Source organism: Colobus angolensis, unplaced genomic scaffold (assembly GCF_000951035.1).
Source record: "Colobus angolensis palliatus isolate OR3802 unplaced genomic scaffold, Cang.pa_1.0 Scaffold498, whole genome shotgun sequence".
NCBI classification, from domain to species: domain Eukaryota; kingdom Metazoa; phylum Chordata; class Mammalia; order Primates; family Cercopithecidae; genus Colobus; species Colobus angolensis.
In genome coordinates, this window is record NW_012118465.1 from 1,205,200 (window position 1) to 1,229,525 (window position 24,326).

Here is a 24,326-nt window from a genome sequence, read left to right on the forward strand (position 1 = left end):
CTTATTAGGGTGGGAAAAAAATCCCACCCTGGTGAATTTGAGGTCAGACCAGTTCTCTGCTCTTGAATCCTGTTTTCTGTTGTTTAAAATGTTTATCAATACGTGCACAGCCAAACATAGACCCTCATCAGTAATTCTAATTTTGCCCTTGCCTTGTAATCTTGCTTTGCCCTTTGCCTTGTGATCTTTATTGGCCTCAGAAGCATGTGAACTTTGTTCTCCTTTTTTGCCCTTTGAAGCATGTGATCTTTGTGCCCTACTCCCTGTTCGTATACCCCCTCCCCTTTTGAAATCCCTAATAAAAACTTGCTGGTTTTGCGGCTCAGGAGGCATCACGGACCTACCAATATGTGATGTCACCCCCGGCAGCCGAGCTGTAAAATTCCTCTCTTTGTACTCTTTATTTCTCAGACTGGCTGACACTTAGTTGAAATATTGGGGAGTGATTCCCCCGATACCATGGCAACATCAGGAAGTTACCTACATGGTCCAAAAAAGGGAGGAACCCTCAGCTCCAGGAATTGTCCACCCCTTTCTAAGAAAATTCATGAATAATTCACTCCTTGTTTAGCATATAATCAAGAAATAACCATAAAATGGGCAACCAGCAGCTCAGGGCTGCTCTGCCTATGGAGTAGCCATTATTTTATTCCTTTACTTTCTTAATAAACTTGTTCTCACTTTACTCTATGGACTCACATCGAATTCTTTCTTGCACAAGATCCAAGAATCCTCTCTTGGGGTCTGGATCAGGATCCCTTTCCAGTAACAGTTTCAGGATGAAATTGTTTCAAGGTGTTAAGACTATCATAAGGAGCATGCAAACTCACATGCACAGTTCACAATGGGGTTTGCACTATGAGAATCTAATGGCCACAGCCAGGGGGTTGGGGACCCCTGTTATATAGGAACCACTGGATTCTATGTTTGTACTTCCCTCTCCCATAAGTGCCAAAGACAATCTTTCCAATAAGAAAGGGCTTCATGTTAAAAAGGGCTAGTGGGACAAACTCTTCTGTCATTTGCTACCAGTGGGTGTGTGAATATTTAATGCAAATGCATCTCCCCTCTGATATCCAAATCATTCACCATAGAGTGTGCTATTGGTTGGCAAATCGGAAACCTTGGTTTCAATGGCCGATTGTGGTGCTACCACACCTCTGCCAATAACCCCAGTGAAATTCAGGGGCCTGAGCCGGGTGAGGTGGCTAATGCCTGTAATCCTAGCACTTTGGGAGGCAGAGACAGGCAGATCACTTGAGGCCAGGAATACAAGACCAGTCTGGCCAACATGACAAAACTCCATCTCTACTAAAAATACAAAAATTAGTAGTGTGCAACGGGCGCGATGGCTCATGCCTGTAATCCCAGCACTTTGGGGGGCTGAGGCAGGCAGATCATGAGGTCAGGAGATCGAGACCATCCTGGCTAACACAGTGAGACCCTGTCTCTACTAAAAATACAAAAAAAATTAGCCAGGCCTGGTAGCAGGCACTTGTAGTCCTGGCTACTCAGGAGGCTGAGGCAGGAGAATGGAGTGAACCCAGGAGGCAGAACTTGCAGTGAGCCGAGATCACACCACTGCACTCCAGCCTGGGAGACAGAGCAAGACTGTCTCAAAATAAATTAATTAATTAATTTTAAAAAATTATCAGTGTGTGGTGGTGCTCGCCTATAATCCTAGCTACTCAGGAGACTGAGGTGCAAGAATTGCTTGAATCCAGGAGGTGGAGGTTGCAGTGAGTTGAGATTGCACCACTACACTCCAGTCTGGGCAACAGACTGAGACTGTTTCAAAAAATAATAATAAAAGTAAATAAATTGAGGGGCCTGATAACAAGTTTCATAGAACTATGTGGATTATTTGCGTGAACTCACAATGCTCCATCACTTTGAAAGTGAAGGAAAGACGGCTGTCTATTTGCTGTCTCCCAACAAAATGGAGGCCCAGAGCCTTATGGGGCTCTTTGGGCACTAGAGACAGTATCTGCTTCATTTGGGCATTCTACATGCCTAACTCATAAGTGAGTATCATTTAAGTGGGCTGCAAATTGATAGGCTTCACTGGAAGCTGTTCAGCTGTAGCATGCTCGCTACTTAGAGGGTTCCACACCCCTAATTACCACTTTAATCCAAAAGTGTCTGTGACTGATGATTTTGTCGATGATAGCCTCTAGTGAAGGGAGGCAGCCTTCCCCTGCAAGTACTCCCTGGGTTTTGGACTCATTGTCTCTCTGGCATGGCTACCAGGGGCATCCCTTTTCAAAAGCAGCTTTTATTTTCACTTTTATTTTAGATTCAGGGGGTATTTGTGCAGGTTTGTTATATGGGTATATTGTGGGATGCTGAGGTTTGGGCTCCTAATGATCCTATTGCCCGAGTAGTAAACATAATACCAGATAGATAGTTTTCCAACCCTTCCCTTCCTCCCTCTCCACTTTTGGAATCCCCAGTGTCTACTGTTCCCATCTTTGTGTCTGTGTGTACCCAATGTTTAGCTTTGACTTGTGAGAAAATGCAGTATTTGGCTTTATGTTTCTGCATTAATTCACTTAGGATAATGGCCTTCAGCTGCATCCATGTTACTGGCAATGACATGATTTCTTTTTCCCTCTTTTTTTTTTTCCTTCTTTCTGAGGCAGGGTATGGCTCTGCAGCCCAGGCTGAAGTACAGTGGCATGATCTCAGCTCATTGCAACCTCTGCCTCCTGGGCTCAAGCCATCCTCCCACCTCAGCCTCCCAAGTACCTGGGACTACAGAAGTATGCCACCATACCCAGCTAATTTTTGTATTTTTTGTAGAGATGGGGTTTTCTCATGTTGTCCAGGTTGGTCTCAAACTCCTGAGCTCAAACGATCCACCCGCCTAGGCCTCCCAATGTGCTGGGATTACAGGTGTGAGCCATCACACCTGGCCATGATTTCATTCTTTTTATGGCTACATAGTATTCCCTGGTATATATGTATCACATTTTCTTTATCCAATCCACCACTGATGGGCACCTAGGTTGATGCTCTGTCTTTGCTATTATAAAAAAATAGTGCTGCAACAAACATATAAATGCATATAAACATATAAATTTTCTGTAGAATGATTTGTTTCCCTTTGGGTTCTTTGAGAAATATCCAAACTGTTTTCCATAGGGTCTGAATTAATTTGCATTCCCACCTTTCCCCGGCAAAAAATTAGCCGGGCGTGGTGGCGAGCACCTGTAATCCCACTAACTGGGAGGCTGAGGCAGGAGAATTGCTTGAACCTGGGAGGTGGAGGTTGCAGTGAGCTGAGATCCCACCTCTGCACTCCAGCCTGGGCGACAGAGCAAGACTGTCTCGAAAAAAAAACCAGGCCGGGCGCGGTGGCTCAAGCCTGTAATCCTAGCACACTTTGGGAGGCCGAGACGGGCGGATCACGAGGTCAGGAGATTGAGACCATCCTGGCTAACCCGGTGAAACCCCGTCTCTACTAAAAAATACAAAAAAAAGTAGCTGGGCGAGGTGGCGGGCGCCTGTAGTCCTAGCTGCTCGGGAGGCTGAGGCAGGAGAATGGCGTAAACCCAGGAAGTGGAGCTTGCAGTGAGCTGAGATCCGGCCACTGCACTCCAGCCTGGGCGACACAGCGAGACTCCGTCTCAAAAAAAAAAAAAAAAAAAAAAAAGAAGAAGAAAAAAAAATTTGCGGCTCTCTGGGGAAAATTTTACCCTGATTCAGCCATGTGAGCCATTTTACTAGCTCAATGGGGCCCTCACTTCACAAAGATTCTCTTAAATCTTGAGTCTGGTGTGGCTAGGCAGAATCTGAATGGTTTCCACCAGACTGCAGCAGCTTTTCAACTTCAGTGCCAGCTTTGCAGAACTAAAAACAGATGTAGTACCTCTACTCAAAGAACAGAACTCAAGGACCTTCTCAGAGTTTTGGCCAATACCTCCCTTGGTGAATTTTGCTATTTGTTTATAGACTTAGGCTGTTGCCAATGGCCTAGCCATTGGTCTGTCACTTTGAAAACTACAGACTAGCAGATTAAAGACATGCATCATAGGGCTGTGAACTGTGGAAATGAATTACAGCTGCCGATTAAACTTTTAGGGATTCTTACGTAAACACCCACAGGAAGGGCCCATTCCTTGATGAGACCAACTAGAATCAAGTTGCTGAGTTTGCACTGCCCTGATTGCTACTCTGGTGCTACCTGGATCCATCATCACACCAGATATGACCACATATCCACCATGGCAGATAAGGCAAAAAGGGAAGGGCTCTGTTCTGCAGAGGCTGTCACTTGTGGCTCCTGCCCAAAGTTGGTCTGATTCTCTCCAGCAGACTGATTACAGTAGACCTTTGAGCCCTCCCAGGCTACTGGTGGTGTCTCAACTCTGTTGACAATTTTTCAGGCTATAGAGCTGTCATTTCAGTCCAATCAGCCAACCATAGTTACACTTGTATGGCCCTGAAACTAATTATGTATCCTGTGTTTGGTTTTCTGGACCATTTGCAACCTAACCTTGGTACAACTTTTATTGCAACAGCTATTCATCAACAATGGGTTGATAGCCAAGGTATTCAATGCTGTTTCCCATCCAAAGGCACCTGATATTGTTAAGCATTCAAAAAGCCTCCATTAAAACAAAATCAGAAAGGTTTTTTTTGTTTTTTTTTGAGATGGGGTCTTGCCACATTGCCCAGGCTGGTCTCGAACTCCTGGGCTCAAGCAATCCACCTCCCTCGGCCTCTCAAAGTGCTGGGATTACAGGCATGAGCCACTTTATCCAGCCCAGAAAGGTTTTTGATTGTCTTTCTCATCTCGTGGTCTGTGCCTCTTGCTCAGGTAGTTGGTCACTAAATGCAGCCGTCCCTAGGAAAAGATCATCTCCTCTTGATGTCCTGGGTAACAATCAGGATTAACAGTTTGGCAGTTTCTTAAAAAGTTAAACATAGCTGGGCACAGTGACTTATGCCTGTAATCCCAGCACTTTGGGAGGCCAAGATAGGAGGATCACTTGAGGCCAGAAGTTCAAATCAGCCTGAGCAACATAGTGAGACCTCATGTCTACAAAAAAAAATATTAAAAATTAGCCAGGCATGGTGGCATGTGCCTGTAGTCACAGCTACTTAGGAGGTTGAGGTGGGAGGATCTCTTGAGCCTAGGAGTTCAAGGCTGCAGTGAGCCATGATCACACCACTGTACTCCCGCCTGGGTGAAAGAGTGAGGCCTTGTCTCAAAAAAACAACAAAAAAATGGCCAGGCACGGTGGCTCACACCTGTAATCTCAGCACTTTTGGAGGCCAAGGTGGGTGGATCACGAGGTCAGGAGATCAAGACCATCCTGGCTAACACAGTGAAACCCCGTCTCTACTAAAAATACAAAAAAAATAGTTGGGCGTGGTGGCAGGTGCCTATAGTCCCACATACATACTTGGGAGGCTGAGGCAGGACAATGGTGTGAACCCAGGAGGCACGGCTTGCAGTGAGGCGAGATCTTGCCACTGCACTCCAGCCTGGGCAACAGAGTGAGATTCTGTCTCAAAAACAAACAAAAAAAAAAGGGAAAAAAAGTTAAACATATACTTACTGTGTTTACTTTTACTAGGATTAATAACCTAATAAGCAAACTGTCATGCATCCATACCATGAATATTACTTAGCAATAAAAAGAAACAAACTATCAGTAAATGCAACAATGTGGATGAATCTCAAAGGCATTATGCTGACTGGAAGAAGCCAGTCTCAAAAGGTTCATACTGTATATTTCCATTTATGTTATATTCATGAAAGGACAAAAGTATAGTGATGAAAAACAGATCACGGTGTTGCCAGGAATTAGGGATGGAAGGAGAGTGTGCCTAAAACAGACAAATGAGGGAGTTTGGGAGATAATAGTGCTTTTCTGTAACTTGATTGTGCTGATGGTTACGTCTATATGCGTATTAAAATTCAAAGAACTGCATGCCAAAAGGAAAATCCATTCTATTATATGTTAACTGAAAAAAAAAAAAAAAAGATGGGGAGAATTAGTCTTGAAAATGTTAATTTTACAAAACACCAAGAAAAACTGTGTAAGTGCTCCAGATTAAAGGAGTCTGAAGAGACATGACAAACGTAATACCTGATCCCAGACTGGATTCCATACCGGAAAGGAAAAAAAAATGCTATAACATCATTTGTATCAACAGATAGAGCAAATAACTCCAAAGTTTTAGCTTCAAGCTTATTCAAAACCTGGGGAGAAACTGACTAGTGATCTTATGTTCTGTTCCTTGATCCTTTAATACATTAATTGATTCAATTAAGCATTCATGGAATGCCTGCTATATAAAAGGCAATGTATTATACTTGATGTAGGAATTCCTCTTTTCTCAAACGCTGCTCAAAGTCTTCCAGTTTTAACAATACTGTCTGTGAAATCATTTATCCACTTTTTTTTTTAACTGTTAATTTCAGGGGTACATGTGCATGACATGCAGGTTACATAGGTAAGCATGTGTCATGGTGGTTGTACCAATTACTTCATCACCCAGGTATTAAGCCTAGTATCTACTAGTTATTTTTCCTGATCCTCTCCCTTCTCCCACCCTCCAACTCCTCCATTAGGCCCCACTGTGTGTTGTTCCCCACTATGTGTCAATTTATTCCCATCATTTAGCTCCCACTTATAAGTGAGAACATGTGGTACTGGTTTTCTGTTCCTGCATTAGTTTTCTGAGGATAATGGCCTCCAGCCTCATTCATGTTCCTGCAAAGGACATGATCTTGTTTCTTTTAATAGCTGCATAGTATTCCATGGTGTATATGTACTACATTTTCTTTATCCAGTCTATCACTGATGGGCAGTTAGGTTGATTCTATGTCTTTGATATTTTAAATAGTGCTGCAGTGAACATATATGTGTATGTGTCTTTATAAGAGAATGATTTATACTGCTTTGGGTATATACCCAATAAGGGGATTGCTGGTCAAATGGTATTTCTGTTTTTAGATCTTTGAGGAATCACCATACTGCCACACTGTCTTCCATAATGGCTGAACTAATTTACACTCCCACCAACAGTGTAAAAGCGTTCCTTTTTCTCCACAACCTTGCCAGCATCTGTGATTTTTTTTTACTTTTTAATAATGGTCATTCTGACTGGCATAAGATGGTATCTCATTGTGATTTTGATTTGCATTTCTCTAATGATCAGTGATGTTGAGCTTTTTTCATGTTTGTTGGCCACATGTATGTCTTCTTTGGAGAAGTGTCTGTTCACGTCTTTTGCCAACTTTTCAATAGATTTTTTTCTTGTAAATTTAAGTTTCTTAACAGTATCCCTCCCCGCTCCCCCCCACCATAGGACCCGGTTTGTGATGACGCCCTTCCTGTGTCCAAGTGATCTCATTGTTCAATTCCCACCTATGAGTGAGAACGTGCGGTATTTAGATATACCTAATGCAAATGACGAGTTAATGGGTGCAGCACACCAACATGGCACATGTATACATATGTAACAAACCTGCATGTTGTGCACATGTACCCTAGAACTTAAAAGTATAATTAAAAAATAAATAAATTTAAGTTTCTTATAGGTGTTGGCTATTAGACCTTTGTCATATTATAGTTTGCAAAAATTTTCTCCCATTCTGTAGGTTGTTTACTCTGATAGTTTATTTTGCTGTGAGAAGCTCTTTAGTTTAATTAGATCCCACTTGTCAATTTTTGCTTTTGTTGCAATTGCTTTGTCATCATATCTTTGCCCATGCCTATATCCTGAACGGTATTGCCTAGATTGTCTTCCAGAATTTCTATAGTTTTGGGTTTTACATTTAAGTCTTTAATCCATCTTGAGTTAGTTTTTCTATATAGTGTAAGAAAGGGGTCCAGTTTCAATTTTCTGCATATGGCTAGCCAGTTATCCCAGCACCATTTACTGAATACGGAATCCTTTCCCCATTGCTTGTTTCCATCAGGTTTGTTGAAGATCAGATGGTTGTAGGTATACAGCCTTATTTCTAGGTTGTCCATTCTGTTCCATTGGTCAATATGTATGCTCTTGTACCAGTGCCATGCTGTTTTGGTTACTGTAGCCTTGCAATATAGTTTGAAGTCAGGTACTATGATGCCTCCAGCTTTGTTCTTTTTGCTTAGGACTGCCTTGGCTATTTGGGCTCTTTTGTAGTTCTACATGAATTTTATTTTTATTTATTTATGTTTTTGAGACAGAGTCTTGCTCTGTCACCCAGGCTGGAGTGCAGTGGCGCGATCTCAGCTCACTGCAAGCTCTGCCTCCTGGGTTCACGCCATTCTCCTGCCTCAGCCTCCCGAGTAGCTGGGACTACAGGCACCCACCACCATGCCTGGCTAATTTTATTTTTGTATTTTTAGTAGAGACAGGGTTTCACTGTGTTAGCCAGGATGATCTGGATCTCCTGACATTGTGATCCGCCCATCTTGGCCTCCCAAAGTGCTGGGATTACAGGCGTGAGCTACCACGCCCAGCAAGTTCCACATGAATTTTAAAATAGGTTTTTCTAATTCTGCAAATAATGTAAGTGGTAGTTTTATAGGAATAGTATTGAATCTATAAACTGCTTTGGGCAGTGTGGCCATTTCAATGATATTGATTCTTCCTATCCATGAGCATGGAATATTTTTTCATTTGTTTGTGTCATCTGACTTATTTGTAGAGATCTTTCCCTTCCCTTGTTAGCTGTATTTCTAGGTACTTTATTCTTTTTGTGGCAATTGTGAATGAGTTCTCTTGTGATTTGGCTCTCAGCTTGACTGTTGTCAATGTATAGGAATGCTAGCAATTTCTGCACATTGATTGTGTATCATGAGACTGCTGAACCTGCGTATCAGCTTAAGAAGCTTTTGGGCTGAGACAATGGGGTTTTCTAGATATAGGATCATGGCATCTGCAAACAGGGAGTTTGGCTTCCTCTCTTCCTATTTGAATGCCTTTATTTCTCTTTCCTGATTGCTGTGGCCAGAACCTCCAATACTATGTTGAATAGGAGTGCTGAGAGGGCATCCTTGTCTTGTGCCAGCTTTTTTTTTTTTTTTTAGACGGGGTCTCACTCTGTCACCCCAGCTGGAGAGCAGGGGCACAATCTCAACTCACTACAACCTCCACAAAACCTCCGCCTCCCAGGTTCAAGAGACCCTCCTGCCTCAGCCTCCTAAGTAGCTAGGACTACAGGCACTCACCACCACGACCAGCTAATTTTTGTATTTTTAGTAGAGACGGGGTTTCACCATGTTGGCCAGGATGGTCTCAAACTCCTGATCTCAAGTGATCTGCCTGCCTTGGCCTCCCAAAGTGCTGGGATTACAGGCGTGAGCCACCACACTCAACCTTGTGCCGGTTTTCAAGGAGAATGCTTCTTTAATAGCATGTGCTGCCATAAAATGTTGGTGGCTCTTAGATCTTTTCAGTAGGAAAGTTGCCCATTTTATACCACTGCACAATGTCCAGATTTACGGACATTTTCTCTAGTCATCTCATTAAGAGAGATTTTTTCTTTAAGTTGGAAAACTCTTCCTCCCAATAGATGTGTACACTGTTACAAGGAACAGCAAACCCCAGTGTTAACTGGATCACTTAAAGGGAATTTACCGACTCACTGATAACTTATCAAAGCTCCAGTTTCATTCCTCCGGAGCTGCCTCAGCTCTGCTTTTTCCCTCTTAACAATTTTGTCCTTAGGCTGCTTTTTCCTCTTAACAATTTTGTCCTCAGGCTGCTTTCTACCGTACCGGCAGATGTCTGCCAACAGCAATCAGGGCTGTATGTTTCTTCAATCACATCCAAAGAAAGAGAAAATATTATCACTAAACCAAAATACTAAATAGAAGTCTCAAAGCTTCTGACTGTACATCTTAGGTCACACACCACCCCGAACCAATCCTAGTCAAACACTATGGGTGATACACACTGTCAAAGACAAAGAGTAGATGTCCACAATCACACTTCTTTTACCTAGTAATAAGCAGCTACCATTTACTAGTTACATACTGTATGCTGCCTCTTCATCCTTTTGGCCATTTAAACTACAGGAAACTGGGTTATCTTCAGGTTACCTTAGTTATGGAAGTGTATGGAAAACATTAATGGAAAGGTAAAAGTGCAGCAAACCACTTCAGCAGTTAACAGAAAGGCTCTCAGAGCACTGGACCGCCAATCAGGACACTGCAGCAGCTCTGGGATTCGACCACAGATTCTTCGGCGTGCCCTCGGAGAAAGGGTGGCCTCGTGCCCCCTATTCTACAGAGTCTCCTCCCACGGCTGCCCAGCTCCCTGGCAGACTATCTTGCATCCACCACATCACCATCAGTACCGGGCGGCTGCAGAACAGAGCTGTCCCGGGACCTCCTCACAGACTCGAGAGTCAAGGAATGCCTCCTCAGGGAAGTACTCCACCTCATCACTGACCTGTGAGTCACGGAGCTCCTGGGCACCACGCTGGCCACAAATGCCCAAGGAGCCACCCCCGGAAGCAACTGTGGGTCCCGCAGGCACTCGCAGGCTAGTAGACACCTTCCGGGGGCTGACGGACCTGTACTCCAATCCAATGCTCTCCTCACTCTCACAAGATTTTACAGACGTGGAAACCGAGGCCCCAAGGGGTAATTGGCCCGCGTTCCCATACCAATAACCGGCGGTGGCGGGACCCACACCTACTCTGTGACCCGCAGGCCCACGGGTCGAGCCCCAGGTAGAACATCTACACCGACTCCGCCCTCGGCACCGCCCGGGGAACCTTAACCCGGACACAGAGGCGTAAGCGGAAGTGCTGGGGAGCCGTAGCTATGGAGACGCGGGGGGCGGGCCGCCCGGAGAGCGCGACCTTTGACCTGCAGTCGAGCCTACGTCAGAGGCTGTCGCAAACAGAAGTGCAGCGGTGGCGGCGGCTGGTTGCGGGCCAGCGGCAGGCAGGCGGCGATGGAGGTAACTGAGGTCGGGCCCACTGCCTCCCATCAAGCCTTCCGCGCAGGGACTTGGGATGTGGGGGTGGGCCCGGTGGGAGGGCGCGGAAGGTGCCCCGGAGCCCGTCGCCTGCCTCATCTTCCCTAAACTCCATCCCTGGCGATTACCTGTCCTCATAGAGTCCGTTTGTATGCGATTTGCCACAGCGACCGCCTCCGTCCGCCCTCATTCTCTGTCTCTCAAGGCTTTCCACCACTTGATTCCATAGAAGGTTTTATCCCTGTAAGGGTTCCACGAGTTCCGTGTGGGATTAGGAAAAGAGTTCTTCTGACACCTGGGTTTGATTTTGTTTTGCAGGATCCTGTTCAAGATGGAGTGGCTTCACCAGCTACCCCTGGGACTGGGAAATCTAAGGTGAAGAGGATACTTGAATAGCGGGCTCCCTGAAGAATGGAAGGGTGATGAATTGGAAAACTTTGGCATGGGGAAGGGGGGCGCTATAATATGTATAATATTTTTTTAAATATCCTTGCTCCAAGGGATCTCAATTTTAGTTTACGCAGTCACCCATCCATTTCCTGTTTCTTTCTCCCCCGCCCACCCCGATATAAAAAGACTTTTTGTTTACTTCCTGCTCCTGGTTAACACTGCTGGGAGATCCTGCGATTTTTCGAACATGAAACAAAGCAGTCTAATTTAAGAAGGTTTATATACTGATGTAGTGGAAGGAGCAGTGACATAGGGTAGGGATCAAGGGATTCTGATCTGTGGGCTCCAGTTTTTACATTGTCAAAGAGTTGAATTAGTCCAGTTTTATGACCTTGTACAGTGTTTAACATTTAATCATTCTAAACGATAGTGGTTTATTGCTAAGGTTTATTGCTTGCATGCTAAATTTCAGGCACTTGCCTAACCACTCAGTTACTTCATTTAAGCTTCATGATAACCATGAGATAGGTACTGTTGTTGAGAAACCTGAAACCACAGGCTTAAGTAATTTTCTCAAGTGGTGAAGCTTAAACCTGAGACCACAGGCTTAAGTAATTTTTTCAAGTGGTAAAGCTTAATTTTTTAATTAAAGCCTGAATGTTACCTGGTTCATCTTGCTGCTGTCATTATGCTTACAGTTTCTTGTGACCACTTTCAGCCTTAAATAGAATGAAATACTTTTACAGCTCCAAGGAATTTTAAGTAGCCTTAGCTCCAACCCACTAATTTTACAATTAAAAGCTAGCAATGTCAACCTGTAACATTAACTATAAGAGGATATGTCCTGGTATTTGTGTTTCATAGTAGTTGCATAATTAATTTTTAGTACTTGCGTAGCAATTACAGAGTTGACGTTGCATTTGCTTATTTTAAAAGATGTGGCCGGGCGCGGTGGCTCACGCCTGTAATCCCAACACTTTGGGAGGCCAAGGCGGGTGGATCACCTGAGGTCAGGAGTTTTGAGAGCAGCCTGGCCAACACGGTGAAACCCCGTTTCTACTCAGAATACGAAAATTAGCCGGGCGTGGTAGCGGGCGCCTGTGATCCCAGCTATTTGGGAGGCTGAGGCAGGAGAATTGCTTAAACCTGGGAGGCAGAGGTTGCAGTGAGCCAAAATCGTGTCATTGCACTCCGGCCTGGGCAATAGAGCGAGACTCTGTCTCAGAAAAAGAAAAAAAAAATGTGGAACAAAGTATGCTGTTGGCATAAAGATTTATTCTGTAGAATGTTTTTGTTTTCTGGCAGACATTGTTTCTTTTTTGTGGTATACTAGAAACATGAGTTATAACAAGTTGGTAACATGACCACATCTTTCAGCTGGAAACATTGCCCAAAGAAGACCTCATCAAGTTTGCCAAGAAACAGATGATGCTAATACAGAAAGCTAAATCAAGGTGTACAGGTATTGGGTTGAAAATATTCATCTTGATCACAGTCTCTTTAATCGTGGTTTAAAATGGTAGTTTTTAAAATAATGCATTGGCTTGTTTTTGTTTTCCAGTGATTCCAAGTGCACCTTAGTGTAGTAGAATCTGTTCTTTAACATTCTAAAAATTTACCTCTGATTTCTAAATTATTCCCACGTCTCTAAACCACAGTGACTTTTGAGTTGTTAAAATCAGGGAGGAGGATTTTTAAAGTTTGTGCAAGTTAAGTGTGTTTTTTCTTCATGTAGACTTTAGATTCTTCTGAGTAAAGCATTTTTTCAAGAGAAATCAGTTGAAATGTTAGAGACAGAAGATAAGCCCAAAGAGATGGAATGCTTCCTCAGTTAAAATAATAAAAGATTTCCATTTATAGACATTAAAGTATATTTTTCTGCTGAAGTGGATTGATTCCCTATTCAGTTTTCTTTTTATTCCAGAAGGAAAAAGATCTTAGATCTTTTTTTTAGTATATGCACATGAGCTCTTGAATTTCCAGTGACTTACAAATATTAACTGCTTAGCTTAAAAGCCAAGACTTATTTTCTATTAGAAAAGATAAAATTATGTCTTGGGAGTTTGGATCACTTTGCAATAAAGAGAATAATTTATTTGGAAAGAAGTTCTAGGCCTGAGATCTAGGCATTTGCTAGTGAAACACTTCGATTAACGTTTCTTCTTCTTTTTTTTTGAGACAGTGTTGCTCTCATTGGCTAGGCTGGAGTGCAGTGGCACAATCTCGGCTCACTGCAAACCTCCCCTTCCCGGGTTCAAGCGATTCTCCTGCCTCAGCCTGCCAAGTCCTCCTGAGTAACTGGGACTGCAGGCGCCCACCACCATGCCTGGCTATTTTTTGTATTTTTAGTAAAGACAAGATTTCACCATGTTGGCCAGGCCATTCTCAATAACGTTTATTCTTAATATGCGATTGTTGCTTTTAAGGTTTTATGTACTTACAGGTGAAATAATATGATGTCTGGAGTATGCTTGAAAATTATCAGGTGGATAAGAGCAGTGAAGGAGGAAGTGAATACAAGTTGGGAGGAAACAAAATTGGCCATGTAATAATGCTGAAGCATAGTGATGAATGCAGAGATTAATCATACTATTCTGCTTAAATATATTCTAATTTGCAGATTTTGGGGGGGTTTTGTAAGACTGTACTTATCAGTTTCCCAGTAATTATGTTCTTTATTTCTGAACCGGAGTCCTTTATTTTTTAATTGTTTAGAATTGGAGAAAGAAATTGAAGAACTCAAATCAAGACCTGTTACTGAAGGAACTGATGATATTATTAAGGTAACTATTAAGTTGGGAAATGTCTGAAGAGAAATAAAATTTCCATGAGGATTGTCAGTCTGCTGGAGGCTATCTGGCTTTCTGTCCCTGTTCTTCTACTTCCTCTCTGCCATGGTTGTTTTTACCTATCTGGTTCACTGTAAAAAGAGTGGGTTAATTACCTCTAGGTCTCTTTCTATTCTGAAATTATTCTACTCTTTCTTCCCACGTATTTTCTTTTTTCTTTCTTTCTTTTTCTGAGATGGACTCTCGCTCTGTTGCCAGGCTGGAGTGCAGTGGTGTGATCTTGGCTCACTGTAACCTCTGCCTCCTGGGTTCAGGCGATTCTCCTGCCTCAGCCTTCCAAGTAGCTGAGACTACAGGTGCATGCCACTATGCCCAGCTAGATTTTTTATTTTTAGTAGAGATGGGATTTCACCCTATTGGCCAGGATGGTCTTGCTCTCTTGACCTCATGATCCGCCCACTTCGGCCTCCCAAAGTGCTGGGATTACAGGCATGAGCCACCACGCCCAGCCCATATTTTCTAATTATGATTGTTACTTCATTCTCTGTCTGCTCTTCCCCAGCCTCCTGAGAAAACCTGGCCATGCTCAGGACTTCAGTGATTTTAGGTGTGCAATATATAATCTATAGATAGATTCATATCCCTGGACATGACTACTGACCCAGATCGCACAGTTGGGTTTCCCTCTCACATATCTCACTTAAACCATCTCATCAAACTCAGCATAACCAAATTGCTTCCCTTGGTTAGACCAGTGGCACCACAGTTTTTCATACCTTTTGACTTTAGAGACACTTTAACTTTTCTATTTCCTTTATTCTCTATATGCGTCAGCCACCAGAGACCTATCATAGCTTTAAGAAACTGTTCCAGTTTCTCTCTTTTCTCTCCATTTCTCTGGCTTTATGTTAAACACATCAAAGACTTAACCTGTTTCAATAAAAACCTAACTGGGTTCTCTTTCTCTTTTTAGTCTTACATAATCCTGCCAGATAACAAAATGTTATTTTTATTCCCTGTTTAAAAACCTGAGTTGCAGGCCGGACGCAGTGGCTCACACCTGTAATCCCAGCACTTTGGGAGGCCAAGGTGGGAGGATCACTTGAGCTCAGGAGCTTAAGGTCAGCATGGCCAGCATGGTGAAACCCAGTCTCTACTAAAAGTACATTTAACTGGGCGTGATTGCCCACACCTGAAATCCCAGCTACTCAGGAGGCTGAGGCACGAGGATTGCTTGAACCCAGGAGGCAGAGGTTGCAGTGTGTTGAGATTGAGCCACTGTACTCCAGCCTGGGCAACAGAGCAAGACTCCATCTCAAAAAAAAGAGACCTGAGTTGCTTATTATTTCCACTCCCTTAATGCTAACAAATGCTTTTTCATTCCCCACCTTAGGCCAAGCTTCTGTAAAGTTTCTTTTGCATGTCAGAGCTCTGCAATATTGTGTTCACTGCTTTTGCATAATATCCTTTGGTTATATGTTTGTTTGTTTATTTACTTATTTTTGAGAGGGAATCTTGCCCTATCGCCCAGGCTGAAGTGCAGTGGCACAATCTCAGCTCACTGTAAGCTCCGCCTCCTGGGTTCATGCCGTTCTCCTGCTTCAGCCTCCCAAGTAACTGGGACTTACAGGCACCCACCACCACGCCCAGCTAATTTTCTGTACTTTTAGTAGAGATGGGGTTTCACCACATTAGCCAGGATGGTCTCAATCTCCTGACCTCGTGATCCACCCGCCTTGTCCTCCCAAAGTGCTGGAATTACAGGCATGAGCCACTGCACCCAACCTGGTTATTTATTATCTTATTTTCTCATCAGTGGCTCCCTACTTACTACTGAGGGACTCCCAGAGAGTTATTACAACGGGTCTTTAAATTCATATGCATGTCATGCCGTATCATTTTGTTCTTTAGTTACAATGTATGAAGCTAGAATGATGTACACAAATGCCATTTCATTTTATAATGTACTGTTTCATGTAAGTATTATTGAGTTCACAGTAGTCTTCTTTGTATATTTGAGCATTATGTGTTTTCTTAATCCATGATAGCCACAATACAACTATATAGTAATTAAGGAAGAAGGTCAGTTATACCCAGACTGCCTGAGTTAGGCTTTCAAATCCTTGTTCCTCCACTGACCAGCTATGTGACCTTGACTAAGTTTCTTATATTCTTTCTCTATGATTCAGTTTTGTCATCTGTAGAACAGCAATAATAATACTTTCTGTTTGTAAGATTGAGGTACAAATAGGATTGATGTAGAAATGTAGGATTGATAAGGTAATACATCCGCTGCACACAGAACTGGGTTGGCCACATAAGTACCCAATAATTGTTAGTTATCATTGTTGTTATTACCATGTATTATTTCTGGGGGATTTTTTGTTGTTGTTGTTGAGATAGGGTTTCTCCCTATCGCCCAGGCTGGAGTGCAGTGGCGTGATCTCCGCCCACTGCAACCTCTAGAGTGTTTTCTAGTTTTTTATCCATTAACTCTTAAAATACTTGTTACAGAATTGCATTTCAAAATAAGAACATTTAAATACCTACCTGCTGTTTCCTCCTTATCACTCATCAATGTATTCTCCCGCTGTCAAAACTGCTCCTAAAGACAAGATTAGAAAATTTCGGCTGAGCTCGGTGGCTCACACCTGTAATCCCAGCATTTTGGGAGGCTGAGGCAGACGGATCACCTGAGGTCAGGAGTTGGAGACCAGCCTGGCCAACTTGGTAAAACCCCATCTCTACTCAAAATAGAAAAATTAACCGGGCATGGTAGCCCGCGCCTGTAGCTCAAGCTACTCTGGAGGCTGAGGCAGAAGAATCACTTGAACCCAGGAGGCAGAAGTTGAGTGAGCCAAGATAGTGCCACTGTACTACAGCCTGGGCAACAGAGTGAGATTCCATCTCAAGAAAAAAAAATTATCCAAGTTACCCAACTTTACCTTTAAGGTTTTTTTTCTTTTCCTTCGTTTTTTTTTCTTAATCCATTATATTTATACGTGTTCATGGGGTACATGTGAAATTTTGTTAAATGCATAGAATATATAATCATCAAATTAGAGTAGTATCCACACCCAGGTATTTATCATATATATGTGTTGGGTACATTTCAGGTCTTCTGGCTATTTTGAAAAATACTTACCTTTCTCTGCGTGACTTAGATTTACTTAACATAATGACCTCAGCTCCATCCATATTGCTGGAAATGATGTGATCTCATTCTTTTTTATGGCCATATAGTATTCCATTGTGTATATATAGCATTCATCCTTTGATGGGCACTTAGGTTGATTTCATATGTTTGCTATTGTGAATAGTGCTGCAGTAAACACGGGAGTGCATGTATCCCTTTGTTATATTGATTTCTTTTCAATAACTACCAATAGTGGGGTTTTTGGATTGTATGGTGGCTCTATTTTCCGTTTTTTGAGAAATCCCCAACTGTTTTGTTTTTTTGAGATGGAGTCTTGCTCTGTCACCTGGGCTGTAGAGCAGTGACGCGATCTCGAGAGCTCAGCGCAAGCTCCACCTTCCAGGTTCACACCATTCTCCTGCCTCAGCATCCCAAGTAGCTGCGGCTACAGGCGCTGCCACCGTGCCGGGCTAATTTTTTGTATTTTTTAGTAGAGACAGAGTTCCACCGTATTAGCCAGGATGGTCTCGATCCCCTGACCTCGTGATCTGCCTGCCTTGGCCTCCCAAAGTGCTGGAATTACAGGCGAGAGCCATGGCTCCCAGCCTGAGAAATCCCCAACTGTTTTCTATAGTAGCTATACTTACCTACACTTCCACCAACAATGTAGAAGAGTTCTCCTTTCTCCACATTGTCACCAATATGTGTTACATTTTTCTTGATAGCCATTCCTCATTGTGGTTTTGATTTGCATATCCCTGATGATTAGTAATATTGAGTATCATATACTTGTTGGCCATTTCTTTGTCTTTTGAGAAATGTCTATTCATGTCCCTTGCCTATCTTTTAATGGGGTTATTTTTTAATGTTGTGTTGAGTTCTTTGTATACTCTGGATATTAGTCCCATATTGGATGAGTAGATTGCAAGTATTTTGTCCCATTTAAGAGGTTGTCTTCTTCACGCTGTTGATTGTTTTGCTGTGCAGAAGCTTTTTAGCCTATAATTTCAGCATTAAGGGAAGCCATGGCAGGAGGATCACTTGAGCCCAGCAGTTTCAGACCAGCGTGAGAAAGATAGCAAAATCCATTTCCACAAAAAAATATAAAAATTAGCCAGACATGATGGAGAGTGCGTGTAGTCCCGTCTTCTTGGGACACTAAGATAGGAAGATCACTTGATCCCAGGAGGTTGAAGCTGCTGTGAGCCATAATCACACTACTGCACTCCAGCCTGGGTGACAGAGGAAGCCCTTATCTTAAAAAAAAAAAAAAAAAAAAATTAAAGAAGCCTTCAGTTTAATGTCCTATTTGTCTGTTTTTGTTGCCTGGGCTTTTGAGATCTTAATAAAATCTTTCTAGGCCAATGTCTTGATGCGTTTGCCCTGTGTTTTCTTCTGCTAGTTTTACACTTTTGGGTCTTATATCTAAGTTTTTAATCTATTTCAGTTGATACTTGTATCAACTAAATGATGAGAGATGGGGACTCACTTTCATTCTTCTGCGTATAGTTACCTGGTTTTCCTAGCACCATTTGTTGAAGAGGGTGTCATTTGCCCAGTGTGTGTTCTTAGTGGCATTGTCGAAGATTAGTTGTCTATAAATATGAGGATTTCTTTTTGGGTTCTCTATTTTGTTCTAGTGGTCTGTATGCTTGTTTATATACCAATACTTTGTTTCTCTGGTTACTATAGCCTTGTAATATGTTTTGAAGTCAAGTAGTGTGATGCCTCCATTTTGTTTATTTTTTAACTCAGAATTTCTTTGGCTCTTCTGACTTTTTTTTTTCTTTTGGTTTCATAAAAATATTAGGATTCTTTTTTCTGTTTCTGCGAAAAATGGTGTTGGTATTTTAATAGGGATTTCATTGAACTGTACATTAGTTTGGGTAGTATGGTCATTTTAACAATATTCTATGAGCATGAAATGTCTTCCCACGTATTTGTGTCCTCTTCAGTTTCTTTCATCTGTGTTTTTGTAGTTTTCATTATAGAGATCTTTCATTCACTTCTTTGGCTTTTTTGTTTTTTACTTTTTGTGTGTTTTGGGTTTTTGTTGTTTTTTTGTTTTTTGAGCTGTAAAAGGTGTTGCCTTCTTGATTTCCTTTTTTAGCTATTTTATTGTTGGGATATAGAAATGTTACTGGTTTTCGTATATTGTTTGTATCCAGCAACTTTACTGAATTTATTTATCAGCTCTAAGAGTTTTTTGATAGTCTTTTGTCATCTGTAGAGAGGGACAATTTAACTTTCATGTTTCCAATTTGGATGTCTTTTGTTTCTTTCTCTTGCCTGATTGTTCTGGCTAGGACTGTAAGTCCCATGTTGAATAGTAGTGGTGAAAGTGGACGTCTTTGTCTTGTTTCAGTTCTTAGAGGAAAGATTTTCAACTTTTCCCCATTTTTGTGTGTTGTTAATGTGAGTTTGTCATATGTGGCCTTTATTATTTTGAGGTTTAATCCTTCTGTGCCTAGTTTGCTAAGAGTTTTTATCCTGAAGGGATGTTGAAGTTTATGAATGCCTTTTTCTGCATCTGTTGGGATGACGTATGACTTTTGTCCTTTATTCTGTTGATGTGATATGTCACATTGATTTCCATATATTGAACCATTCTTGCTTCCCTGGAATAAATTCACTTGATCATGGTGTATTATCTTTTCAGTGTGCTGTTAGATTTGGTTTGCTAGTATTTTGTTGAGGATTTTTGCATTGGTGTTCATCAAGGATATTGGTTGTTGGGTTTTTTGTTCTTTTTTTGCTGTGTCCTTGTCTGGTTTTGGTATCAGGGTAGCACCAGCTTACTAGAATGAGTGAGGGGAAATTGCCATCTCTTCAGTTTTTTGGAGTAGTTTCAGTTTTTTGGATTTGGTATTAGGTCTTTATACATTTGGTAGAATTCAGTGTGCATCCATCTGGTTCTGGGCTTTTCTTTGTGGGGAGACTTTTTATTACTGATTCATTCTTGCTACTCGTTATTAATTTGTTCAGGTTTTCTATTTTTTCCTGGATTTTTTTTGATAGGTTGTATGTTTCCAGAAATTTATCCATTTCCTCTAGGTTTCCCAGTTTGTGAGTGCATAGCTATTCATAATATTCTCTGATGGTCTGTTTATTTCCATGATAACGGTTGTAATTGTCTCCTTTTTCATTTCTGATTTTATTGAGGTCTTCTTTTTTGTTGTTGTTAGCCTAACTAGTAGTTTATCCATTTTGTTTATCTTTTTGAAGAACCAGCTTTTCATTTTGTTGATCCTCTGCCTTTTTTAAAAGTCTGTATTTTATTTAGTTCTGCTTTGATCTGTATTAGTCCTTTCCTTCTGCTAACTTTGGGTTTGGCTTGTTCTTTCTGGTTCATTGAGGTACATCATTAGATTGTTTGAAGTCTTTTTACTTTTTGAATGTAGGTGTTTATTGCCATGAACTTACCTCTTAGCACTGCTTCTGTTGTATCACATAGGTTTTGGTATGTTGTAGTTTCCATTTTCATTTGTTCCAAGAAATTTTTTGATTTTCGTTTTAATTTCCTTATTGACCCATGGTCATTTGCGACCATGTTATTTAATTTTCATGTAATTCTGTCACTTCCAAAGTTCCCCTTGGAACTTTCTAATATTTCATTGTGGTTTGAGAACATACTTGATATGATTTTGATTTTTAAAAATTTGTTGAGAACGGTTTTGTGGCCTAACATAGGGTCTTTTCTGGAGAATGAATGTCATGTGCTGTTGAGAAAAATATGTATTCTGCAGCTTTTACATAAAATGTTCTGTAAACATCTGTTAGCTCCATTTGGTCTAAAGTCCGGTTTAAATGCAATATTTCTTTGTCAATTTTATGTCTAGATGATCTGTGTAATGCTGAGAGTGGGGTGAGGTTACCCAGTACTATTGCGTTGGAGTCTCTCTCTCTCTAGATCTAGTAATGCTTTAGGAATCTGGCTGCTCCAATGTCAAATGCATGTATATTTATAATTGTTATATCCTCTTCCTGAATTTATCCCTTCATTATTATATAATGTTTTTTTTTTTTTTTTTACTATTTTTGACTTAAAGTCTGTTTTATCTAATATCAGTATAGTTACACAGGAGCCTGAGACAGGAGACTCGCTTGAACCGGGGATGCAGAGGTTGCAGTGAGCAGAGATCACGCCACTGCCAGGCTGGAGTGCAGTGGCGCGATCTCAGCTCACTGCAGTCTCCGCCTCCCAGGTTCAAGCAGTCCTGCCTCAGCCTCCCAAGTAGCTGGGATTCCAGCCATCTACCACCATGCCCAGCTAATTTTTTGTATTTTTAGTAGAGACAGGGTTTCACCATGTTGGCCAGGCTGGTCTCGAGCTCCAGACCTCAGGTGATCCACCCACCTCAGCCTCCCAAAGTGCTGGGATTACAAGCATGAGCCACTGTGCCTGGCCACTAAATAGGTTTTTGAATCCTTTTGTTCTCTCTGCTCATTTGGTTTTTATTTCCACAGAATATCTTTTTCCATGCTTTAACTTTCTTCTGTATGTCTCTTTACAGGGAAAGTGCATTTTTTTTGGGTAGCACATAGTTGGATTATGTTTTTTATCCTTTTAGTCAGCCTGTATCTTTTTTTTTTTTTTTTTTTGAGACGGAGTCACTCTGTCGCCCAGGCTGGAGTGCAGTGGCCAGATCTCCACTCCAAGCTCCACCTCCCGGGTTTACACCATTCTCCTGCCTCGGCCTCCCAAGTAGCTGGGACCACAGGCGCCCGCCCCCTCGCCCGGCCAGTTTTTTGTATTTTTTAGTAGAGACGGGGTTTCACCATGTTAGCCAGGATGGTCTTGATCTCCTGACCTCATGATTCGCCTGTCTCGGCCTCCCAAAGTGCTGGGATTACAGGCTTGAGCCACCGCGCCTGGCTGCCTGTATCTTTTAAGAAGAGAACCTAACTCCGTTTACATGCAAAGTTATTAATGATGTGTGAGCCTTTTTTCTGTCATTAATGGTTTTCTCGTTGCTTTATGTATTCTTCGTTCCTTTCTCTTTCTCTTATTATTCGTTATAGTGGTTTGCTGGCTTTTTATAGTGGTACCATTTGAGTCCTTTCTCTTCCTTATTTGTGTGTTGCTTTACCAGTGAGTTTTCTGTTTGTGTGTGTTTTTATGATTGTAAATGTCATCCTTTCACTTTCAGGTTTAGGACTTCCTTGAACATTTCTTATAGGTCTGGTCTAGTGGTAATGAATTCCCTCAGCTTTTGCTTGTCTGGAGAAGACTTTATTTCTCCATTTATGAATGATAATTTTGCTGATTATAGTATCTTTGTGATATGGTTTGGATTTGTGTCCCTGCCCAAATTTCATGTCAAATTGTAATCTTCAGTGTTGGAGGCAAGGCCTAGTGGGAAATGACTGGATCATGGGGATGAACTTCCCCCTTGCTGTTCTCATGATAGTGAGTGACTTCTCACAAGATCTGGTTGTTTAAAAGTGTGTAGCATTTTCCCCTTTGCTCTCTTCCTCCTGCTCCGACCATGTAACACGTGCCTCCTTCTTCTTTGCCTTCTGCCATGATTATAAGTTTCCTGAGGCCTTCCCAGCCATGCTTCCTATACAGCTTGAAGAACCATAAGCCAATTTAATCTCTTTTCTTTATAAATTACCCAATCTCGGTTCTTTATAGAAGTGCAAGATCAAACTAATATACTTTTGCTGAGAGTTTTTCCTTCAGCATTTTGAATATATCATTCTCTTATCTCCAATGAATATATTATTCTCTTTTCTCCGGGTCTGTAAGCTTCCTGCTGAGAAACCTGCTATTAGTCTGGTGGAGTCTCCTTTATAGGTGACTAGATGCTTTTCTCTTTGCTGGATTTTTTTTTTCTCTTTGCTGTTTTTAGAATTCTCTTTGTCTTTGACTTAATAGCAGTTGACTATAAATATGCCATGGAGAATACCTTTTTGCATTGTATTTGTTTGGGGATACCTGGGCCTCCTGTATCTGGATGTCTACCTCTCTTGCTAGAGTTGGTGAGCTTTCATGTATTATTTCACTAAACAGATTTTCTGGTACTTTTTGGTTTTGTTTTGTTTTGTTTTGTTTTTGAGGCATAGTTTCACTCTTGCTGCCCAGGCTGGAGTGCAGTGGCACGATTTCGGCTCACTGCAACCTCCGCCTCCCGGGTTCAAGTGATCCTCTCTCAGGCTCCCAAGTGGCTGGGATTACAGCTGTCTGCCATCATGCCTAGCTAATTTTCTGTATTTTTAGTAGAGACAGGATTTCACCATGTTGGCCAGGCTGGTATCAAACTCCCGACCTCAGGTGATCCACCCGCCTCAGCCTCCCAAAGTGCTGGGATTACAAGCATGAGCCATTGTACCTGGCCACTAAATAGGTTTTCTAGTCTTTTTGTTCCCTCTTTGCTTTCAGATACCCCAATAATTCAAATAAATATTTGGTCACTTTATGGAGCTGCATAGGTCACAAAGACTTTGCTGCCTTTTTGTTGTTGTTGTTGTTGAGACAAAATCTCACTCTGTCACCCAGGCTGGAGTGCAATGATGTGATCTCTGCTCACTGCAACCTCTGCCTCCTGGGTTCAAGCAGTTCTCCTGCCTCAGGCTCCCAAATAGCTGGGATTACAGATGCCTATCACCACGCCCAACTACTAAAATTTTTGTAATTTTAGTAGAGATGAGGTTTCACCATGTTGGCCAGGCTGGTCTTGAACTCCTGACCTCAGATGATCCACCTGCCTTGGCCTCCCAAAGTACTGAGATTACAGGCGTGAGCCACCATGCCCGGCCGACTTTGCTCATTTTTAAAAATTCTTTTTCCATTTTTTTTGTGTGTGTGTGACTATATCAGAAAAAAAAGACTTGTCTTGAAGTTCTGACATTCTTTCTTTTGCTTGATCTAGTCCATTGTTGAAGCTTTTGAATGTATTTTGTTTTTTATTCTATGAATTCTTCGCTCTAGAATTTCTATGTGGTTCTTTTTTCTGATATCTCTCTCTGGTAAATTTGTCATTCATACCCTGAATTTTTTTTCTGATTTCTTTGTATTGTTTTTTGGGAATTTTTGTATCTCACTGAGCTTCTTTAGTATCAAAATTTTG

General features: G+C 41.8%; 1 protein-coding gene across 2 annotated transcripts in view; it reads left to right on the forward strand.

The window, feature by feature from the left end:
- The first annotated feature begins 10,728 nt into the window (after nucleotides 1-10,728).
- Nucleotides 10,729-24,326, forward strand: part of GCC2 (GRIP and coiled-coil domain containing 2) — a 62,462-nt gene continuing 48,864 nt past the window's right edge. Inside the window, exons 1-4 of one of the 2 annotated variants that reach the window (XM_011959502.1) lie at nucleotides 10,729-10,920; nucleotides 11,257-11,313; nucleotides 12,706-12,790; nucleotides 14,044-14,111. In XM_011959502.1, the coding sequence (XP_011814892.1) occupies nucleotides 10,915-10,920; nucleotides 11,257-11,313; nucleotides 12,706-12,790; nucleotides 14,044-14,111 (216 nt within the window). In that variant the 5' untranslated portion in view covers nucleotides 10,729-10,914. The remainder of the gene's footprint in view (nucleotides 10,921-11,256; nucleotides 11,314-12,705; nucleotides 12,791-14,043; nucleotides 14,112-24,326) is intronic. The other variant, XM_011959503.1, reaches the window with a different exon arrangement.